Source organism: Cystoisospora suis, assembly GCF_002600585.1.
Source record: "Cystoisospora suis strain Wien I chromosome Unknown contig_255, whole genome shotgun sequence".
Lineage (NCBI taxonomy): Eukaryota > Apicomplexa > Conoidasida > Eucoccidiorida > Sarcocystidae > Cystoisospora > Cystoisospora suis.
Genome location: NW_027153057.1, coordinates 9,260 through 17,976, shown reverse-complemented (window position 1 = coordinate 17,976; position 8,717 = coordinate 9,260). Strand labels below are relative to the sequence as shown.

Genomic DNA, 8,717 nt, shown 5'->3' with positions numbered 1-8,717 from the left:
AGTCAAAGCGCGGGCGTTACATCATTCTTCCGGCCCAACAAGTAGCTCAGTCCTTTCCGCTCGGCAGGTGTGATTCCTCATCCCCGTTGTTGAGCAGTGTTCGAGTGCCGAACACATATACAGCTCAACGCGGTACCGGCGCAGCGGTTTCTGCCGAAGTACACAATACTAGACACCGTTCACTCCGGGCTTGTAGGCAAAACCGCAGGTACTCTACGCGAGACAGAGAGAGAACAACTGCTTCAGCCAGAGTTAAATCGGGACAATTAATACTTGCACGCCTCGACTGTTTACTGTTGCAGGGCGGACCGTCGTGCCGCTACGTCCGTTACATCTTGTTCGCAGGCGTATCAAGGGGGAATTGCGGGCAGCTTCTCAGGTGCCGGCCGCCCAAAGCTCCTCGCTCAACCTTTTTTCTGCATGCGCTCGGTTTGTCAACGATTGTTGTCTACTCTGGGCTTCATCGTCCATTTAAGGAGACTAGAAGAATTTCAGTTCCGTTTTCTTCTATCATTGGTCACTGCACTTCAGGCCGTTAGCCCGTGAACCGTGGGCAACGTTGTTCGTTTTCTTTTTTGTATCTTTCGAGACTGTCTACTCTTTTCCCTTGTGCCGTTGACGCCCTCCGGAAGATCGACAGGTTCCACCCGGTCGGTTGTTCACGGGATCACGAGTGACAGATGGCGGTCCTTCGCCTTTCTGATCTCTCCTGAGGCTGTTGGACTGTCTACTAGCGCTGTGTGTACGCGGGGCTAGTTTGGGTCTTCTTTCGAGCTTTCTTGTTCTCGTTTGACCTCGCTATCAGAACCTTCCGGAAGACAAGACTATAGACAACGGTGCGGGCTCTCCCCTCTGGGGCGCGCTCTCCCACTAATAAATTCAGTTGTGCACGGGTGTCCTCATTCCTTGGCATTTCTAGCAGCGCCCCATTCATAGACACCATTGAACAGGAAGCTTTTGTGTTACTGAGGCTTACGTACGCTCGATCTTGTCAGAACTCAGCGGCGCCTTAGTGCTCTCTCTTTGATGATCATCGTCACTTCCGGGTTGCTTTTTCCCTTTTGCAACTTTCCGTAATGTTTGCGAGTGAAAGTGCCTATGTGTAAGCTAATCGCTCGGTCGTTATAACTCTTCATCTGATGCTTGATTGCCTGGTAAGGCACTACCACACCGTCGTTTGAAGCGGAGACATATCACCCATGTCGGGTGTATGCGCATGTGCTTCAAGGTTCAGTCATACTAATAATGTCCTTGAGGTTTCTTCATTCTCGCGTTCTGTCTCAATCTACTTTCTTTTCTACTTCGCAGTCTTCCCTGTCTTTTGGGATAACGGAGACCAAGAAGGTGAGAGCTTCTTGTAGATGTTTCCAGTCCAGGACACTCGTTCCATGTAATCTACACGATTTTCCTCTTTATTCTTCGTCGTGCCTCTCTCGCTCTTCGTCTTTTTCGCCCACTTACGACTACGCTCTTTCTTTTGTTTCTCGTCAAACCTCTTCCTGTCTTTCCTTCCAGCCTTTGCCCATTCTTACTTCTCTCTCTTGCTTGCCAGCTGTCTCTTCCCCGTGCGTATCTCCGTGTCCGCGTCTAACTTCCTTTTCTTCTCCTTTTTCCTTATTCCTTTCGCCTACTCTGCAGTCTCCGAAGCGACAAGCTTGCTGTTCATTCCTGTCGTCCCGAATTCCTCATTGTTCCTCCTTCTCCCTTCGTTCCCTCATGTCGTCATCACAGCTCCCCCGGTCTTCTTCACCTTCTACTTATTCTCTCCCAGTTCTTATTCTCCCATCATTACAGGAAAATGACCAGACCTCCCATCCTTTCAGTTGTGATGGTCGCTGTCTGACGACCACCTCCCAAGTAATTGAGAAAGATCTCCAGCATGGAAATGGAAGTTCTTCTGCCCGCCATGCAAAGTCTTCTCTTTCTCTTTATAAGAATTCCACGACAGCTCCCGTGATAGGTGAAGACATCTCAGGGTCTAGCTTCCTTGATACTGTCGATGTTCTTCTTTTTGATTGTGATGGAGTTCTATGGCATGGAGATCAGCTTCTCCCAGGCATTCGAAACCTTCTGGAATCCCTACAACATACAACTCCGGGAAAGAAAGAACAAGAAAACACCCGTATAGGAAACGGTACTACTGCCTCCGACACCTCAGATCCGAAAGGAGAGGACGGAAAGAAGACGTGGAAGAAGAGATTCTATTTCTTAACAAACAACAGCACGAAAAGTCGAAAAGGTTTCTTGAAGAAACTGGAATCCCTCGGCTTTCCACATGTAGAAGAAGAACAGGTGATCTGTACTTCTTATGTGGCTGCATGCTTCTTAGATGAAAGAAGGCAGGAATTGAGGGACCAGAAAAGGAAGAACATGAAAGATACTGCCGGAAACCGAATGTCTGTCAACAGTAACGGGGATGAGAAGCAAGGCTCTATGGGAACGACGACCCAACATGAACAGGGAGATTCTAAGGAGTCCGCTGGTAGCAGCGATTGTCTGGATGATTCTCTTGTGTATGTCATCGGAGAGCAAGGTCTTCTTGATGAACTACAAGCAAAAGGCTTCACGACAATTGGAGGACCTTCAGGTATCCGCGGAAGATCTCTGTTGCGTCTTCAAGTGTCACCTCTTGTGAAAGTCGACCTGAGTGTTTTCTTTCCTCTTCTGGAGTAGAAAGGAACGTCAAACATATCACATACACCCTCTACCCTAACATAGATGTGTCTATTTATGTATCTGGATACATACGTGGCACTGTTGAAGGCTATGCTATATACAACAGGTGCAGCGGCCTCTGTTGCTTCATTGTTTTCTTGCTGGAAAGTCTCCGCATGCAATGAGTTTCTTTTTCCCCTCGTGTTGGAATTTTCTTCGTTTACATGGGAGTCGATGTCTTCATCTATCCCATCACAGGACTGAATCACCACAGGCCATTGTGTGTATGTAACTTGTTTGCTGGCTCCTTCGCTCGTTCCTAGATATATCTATCTGTATATATGTATACCTATAGAATATACATTTATCTGTAGCGACATACATACGTGTCAATTTCTTTACATGGAAGTGTATATCAATGTCGTGTCCATGCATGCGTACAATCGGGTATGCATTTCGGCTAATGCACACAAGGAAGACAGTAACATATATGTGTATCTACTTTGACGTGTCACGCTTTAATATGTTTACACATAGCCATGAAAAGTTTACGGGTGTATGTGCTTATGGTTGTCTTTACACACATATATGCTTCTCCATGTTGGTGTTCTTGATCTAAACTTGAAGAAATACACAGGGGGGTTGTTCCCGCGGAGATGCAGAGACTATCACTCTACACGGAAGTTCATCGAGGTTTCCATTTCTTCTGCTTTGTGTGTCGGCAATTCTCTCCCTTCGCTTCAGATAACGGGCAGATGCTGGACTTTGCTAAAAATAAGGACCTGGCTGTAGATTATCGGTAGGAACGAGAGTTCTCACAGAAAGCAAAGACTTCTCCTTTCCTGTGTCCTAGCATCCCTTCACCAACTGCATGCGTGCAGGACGGCATGCATATGGTCGGTTGCTATGCATGCGTCGGCTATTGTGCCATCAGGGCAATAGTAACAAGTAGATCAGTAGAGGGTTGTGAAGTAATCTGGGCATATGTCGTGTAGGATAATTGTATATAGTCCCGTCACACCTCTCTTGTTGTCAGGACTCTTTTGTAGCGGAGGAGTCGAGTTTCTCCTCTTCGTTGTTCCTTTTCATATCAATTACCTACTTATGCACTGCACACCTTGTTTCTGTAGTCTAGTGTATGTACACCGGAGAGGCCTCAGAATCCGTTCCTATGAATGCTCCCTCGAAGATGTGATTACTTTACATGCACTTGAGAGCGACGTAACTTGAGGGTTTACCTATCTCTCCCACTGCTGTGAGGTGAATTGTGCGATCTTTATATCTGCTTCTCTTTCGCTCAACGGTAGACCTGCCTTCGGACATGCGGAAGTTGCGATGAAAGACAGTGGGTTTGTATTGCCGTCCGTCTAATGAGACTTTCGTCCCCAGTGTGACATGCGTTCGGTGTCATCCATCAAAGCTTCGTTCTTCTGTTCATTACCAACAGTCCTCATAGTCCTTGCTTTCTCTCACGTTCAGGTGTATGCACGCTGCAAATGTCGTTACAAGACTCCGGTAGATGGTTCCTTTCCCTGATTTGCTCGTGTTTCTCCGCACACATTACAGCAAAGATGTCGGGACGGTGCTCGTGGGCTTGGACCGAGGGTTCAATTACTACAAACTTCAGTATGCACAGCTGTGTCTTAATTTCAATAAAGGTTCACTTTTTCTTGCCACGAATCGAGATGGTGTAGGGAATTTCACACCAAGCCAGGTAAACGAAGGAAGCGCGTCAGTCTCGTCCTTTTAAGATAGTCAAGTAATGCGGGATCTTCCTCTATTGATTTTTTCTCTCGATCTACAAAGAGATAGGAAGAGATTGAGAAAAGATCGAAAGTGCTTGGAATACATGTCATGAATAAGGGAACTTCCTTTGTGACGGGGAGATGTGGCCATAGTAGCAGTAGCAGTCAAGGTAGTGTCTCTGGAGCGGTTCATACATCGGCCTTTCTATCTCGGGTAGTACCACGTCATGTTTGTGTAAGTACCCCTCATATCAGCATGAGTAAACGATTCTAATACATGAGTCAATAGACATTTGCATGGTGGGGGAGTGGCAGTGAGTAAGTGCACTTGTACTGTTCACGACGTCTTGGAGAAAGTGGATGTGCCGGGTATGCGAGTAGGTCCTAAGTAAACGTCCTTCTCCTTTTTACTGGGGTAAAACCATATAATGTTTTCGACGACATTCAGGGACTCCCTCCACGGGAATGTCCACTCTTTGTATTCTCAGACGAATAATAGGAATCTCCACTCACTTTTAGTTGAGTTGCTTTCTTGCCGACTACGTAGTTCGTGGAGCTCATTTCTTCTGTATGTACAATCTCTTTCTATGTTCCTCACATCTGATCAATCTCAGGTCTGGGCCGGTGCTGGAGGTATGGTATCAGCGGTCGAGGCGGTGACTAAGAGGAAGGCGACAGTTATAGGGAAGCCGTCGTATATTCTTCGAGAGTTCATTTTACGTCATGTCTTGGGTGAGATGACCTTTCCTCAAGGTGTATATAGTCCTGACAAGGATACGGTTGTGTCTCCAGAAGGCCGAGGAAAAATGAAAAGAGAAAGCAACAGTGATTTCTTCCTCTCTAGTCTCATAGAGTAAAGGCTCTGACAACCATGATGACGGAGAGGGACGGAGGGACAGCTAGAAGAAGAGAGGTAGTTAGTCGTTATGCACACCCGACTGAACATACCGACCCACACATGCAGATAAAGATGTGTTGTTGTAGAAAGAAGAAGAAAGTCCCTTCAAACTTCACAGTCAACGGTGAAAGGGCAACAAACAGAAGGAGCTGCTCCATGGACCTAGTGGTGTGACAATCGTAAAGCCGAGGGATGATACGATGGGAAGTACTAGGGCTTTGTCTCTCTCTCTTTCTCTGTCGTTATGCAAGAGATGTGACGAAAACGGCTCGACGAAGTAGACAGCGTCTGGGTGTTCAGTACGGTCCCAGGCAGGAAAGAAGGACTGAGGATCGGTCCTACGTCTACTGATGGGTGTATCTCCGTCTTTCAATCAAGTTTTGGATGCATGCTTTCTCGTCAGCATCGGGGTGTGCCACTTCTTTGTGAAGATTCTCTTTTCTTTGGTGGGTTGTCGCGGAAGGGAGCGTGGATTATGTCTGAGGATGATCGTAGTATGAGGGCCATTCCCTGGCATACAGCGTTATCGCCTACAAGCTTTGCAAGTACAGAAGTGTCTATACACGGTCAACGCGTAGTGACTAGTTGGGCGTGTACGTACAGCAGAGTATGTATTCATACCCTTGCGTAAGTCGATGTTGTCATTGGTTTCCTCTCCCTAGTCTGCCAAGGGTGTGCCATACCGCCATCCTCTCATTTGCTTCCGTAACAGTGCCGTATCTGTCGTGTGTTTTCCGGTGCTTTTCAGGGGATACACCTCTCGACCGTGTCTGCCTCATAGGTGACCGTTTGGATACAGATATTCATTTCGCTCAGCGCTTGGGAGTACGTAGTGTGCTTGCCCTTACAGGCGTCACGGATATGGCTTTGCTTCAGAAACAGATTGAAATACGTGAAAGTCAGAGTAAAGTCTCACAGCTGTCCGACCATCGTCATCACCTTGATGAGTCTGCGGCGTCTTCCTTCGCGACAACAAGCAAGAAGACCCCCGCTGCTTGCAGTCATCGACAAGCTGAAGGAGAACCGGGGGACTCTACCGCGAGGGAGAGGAGACTTGATGTGGACCCAGGAAAGAAGGGAAACGTAGAACATCATGAAGGGAAAGGAATGATGAGACATGGCCATGAAGTCGGCTTTATCATCCCTGACTTCATCATAGAAACAGCTGCTCATTTAGTTCTGTAGAAACAAGAATGGCGAGGGGAAGGTTCTCGTTATGTATCTAAATCGTTCCAATAGTTTGTGGGCGCCAGGAAGTCTCTTTCTTATTCTGTGAAGAATCCAATCGTTTTTTGGTTCTCTCCTTGAAAGGAAGTTAATTCGATGAGTTTCGCAAAAAACTTCGTTTCGTCAACGGAACAAACGACAAGTCCAGTCTTTTCGGGAAGATACATAGTCTCGCGGCGTCTGGTTCAATGTTGTGTTCTGACTAGTGAGGTCCCCTGTGACACTCCGGTGTTGGTTTCCATTCGGAGATGACCTGAGAAGTGTACACTTGTGCAAGAAATCATAGATTTCAGGGGAAAGAAAAGGTGTAGAACGCGGCGGAAGGGGAAGCTTCAGCCGGGGCCTGTGCCGGGCCGGCTGGTGAGGAAGATTCTGAGGAAAGATGAAAGAGTCTTTTTCTGAGTCTCCCTAGGGCCTTTCCACGAGAACTGTCTTATTTCTTCTGAGCGTGACCTTCGGTGACATTTTCGGTTGCTAAGCGGGGGCACTGTGTTCTGTGACTGAACACAGAAACCCTGTCTCTTCCTTCTTTCCCCGCGCATCAAGCCCTCTGTACTCTCGAAGGGAAAAAAAGCTTAACAGCCAAGTAGAGGGGTGACCAGCGAAGAGGCCCCTCGGATAGTTTTGGGACACTGGATACTGAATCACTGGCTTTCAAGGACACATCTTGTATTACCGTAGACAGCGTTCAGGCTCCCAAGGCTTGACAGCGCAGTCCGCAGAAAGACAGCGCACTTCGTCTGAGCGACAGGTGACCACCAAACTCATCTGAATGGTGCCTTCCTTCAACATTCCAGCTCCCTCGAATGTCGTGAGACTGGGACCTCCGCGGGGAGTGGCAAGGTATTTTACACGTAGAGGTTTTTCAGGTGCCGGACTCTGGGGGCTGAGCCGGGGTTTTGACTGAGGAAGGCTTCGGTCTCGTTCACTGGGTGGGGAGGGTTGCATATGCAGTGGAAGACCCTCGTTGATGTAAGCGGTGAGTGGCGTTGCTACTGCCGAGGTTGACACCATAGGAAGACGAGACAGTGTTCGCCTGCGAAAGGGCTTATGCGCGTGCCGTCTCTCAGGGCCTGTTTCAGGCCAAGGCGACGGAAGGAAAAGCCGGTTCTCACGGGAAGCAGCGGGCCGCGCCGCAGACAAGTCGTGTCCAACACCCCGTGAGAAGTGCAGCATAACACTGCTCGCAGGGCGGTTGGACTCCTGGCTGGCTTCGAGTGGACACGTGTCTCCGCCTGACTTGCGAGTACTCGAAAAAAAGCTTTTATTGTACAGGTTGTGTAATCGTACGAACGTTTTTCTGTCGAGGCCCGTCTTCAGAGAAGCAAGCATAGGATGATGCTCGGGAGTCGTCAGGTCACATGTCTGTGGAAAGCGCTCGTTTCCAGAGTACACAGAATTTCAGCAACTAACCCCGCTCGATACAACACGAAGCGACTCTAAAGTCTTCGCATTGTGACTTCCACAGCTTCCTTCCCCCCCACTCCATGTTGTTAGTCCACATTATCATCGCTCCTGGACCAGGGGAACCTTAGCATCTTTCTCCGTAAGAAGCTGCACTTATATGAGTAGCGGCGAACGCCGGAGACGAACAACGTCTCTAACGCAGGAAGACAACTCAGCTAACCCCTAGGACGCGTACCTTTCACTGCTGTCTCGTTGCCCGTTATCGTGGGGAGGCGGCTCGCATCGGAGTCGGTGCCCATGCTTCAGGCGCTATCCAAGAGCCACGAGCCGTTGCGCAGTCATGACTCGTCCTAAAATACCCCTGTTCAGTCCCGGGATGTCTGAAGCGCCGATAAACAGCGCCTAGTTCGTCTCTTCTTTTTGGTGAAGCTGATGTCATTCTGGTCGCGACTACCAAGCCGGACTTCCCCGGGGGCTGTCAGAGCAGGAGTCGCACCATGCCCAGAAAAAATACCATGCAGAACTGGGAGCGGGGAGAGGGCTCCGCATACAGCCGACTGATATGCCCGTCAAAGCGTGCAGTGCTCACTCAACAGTCAGCCGGTGAGCTGCTACAGTACACTGTGATACGTAGCCAAGACTACTGCCCACAGCCGTAAAGCACTGGAGCGTGTAGAGGTTCTGGGACGCTCGGTGCCGTAGAGACGCTACGGTACCCGAAAGGCGCTGGACCTGCTAGGCAGTGAGGGAGTGTACGCTGGTTCCTCGTGGGGCGGACCTCCTGC

The 8,717-nt window shown here is 48.9% G+C and overlaps 1 protein-coding gene across 1 annotated transcript; it reads left to right on the top strand.

Annotated features, from left to right (window-relative positions):
* Positions 1–409: 409 nt before the first annotated feature.
* CSUI_000639 (had family iia protein) lies at positions 410–6,770 on the top strand. Its single transcript, XM_068060872.1, has 6 exons — positions 410–1,344; positions 1,639–2,587; positions 3,400–3,454; positions 4,222–4,369; positions 5,015–5,132; positions 6,047–6,770. Exons 1-6 carry the CDS (start codon positions 1,246–1,248, stop codon positions 6,481–6,483), a joined length of 1,806 nt encoding a protein of 601 aa, XP_067927153.1. The 5' UTR covers positions 410–1,245; the 3' UTR covers positions 6,484–6,770.
* Positions 6,771–8,717: the final 1,947 nt, after the last annotated feature.

What these genes read in the sequence shown, in the direction of transcription:
- CSUI_000639 (XM_068060872.1), top strand. Translation starts at nt 1,246, where the DNA reads ATGTCCTTGAGGTTTCTTCATTCTCGCGTTCTGTCTCAATCTACTTTC. An exon ending in GGATAACGGAGACCAAGAAG is followed by an intron (nt 1,345 to 1,638) that starts GTGAGAGCTTCT and finishes CCTACTCTGCAG; the next exon opens with TCTCCGAAGCGACAAGCTTG. An exon ending in CATTTTACGTCATGTCTTGG is followed by an intron (nt 5,133 to 6,046) that starts GTGAGATGACCT and finishes GGTGCTTTTCAG; the next exon opens with GGGATACACCTCTCGACCGT.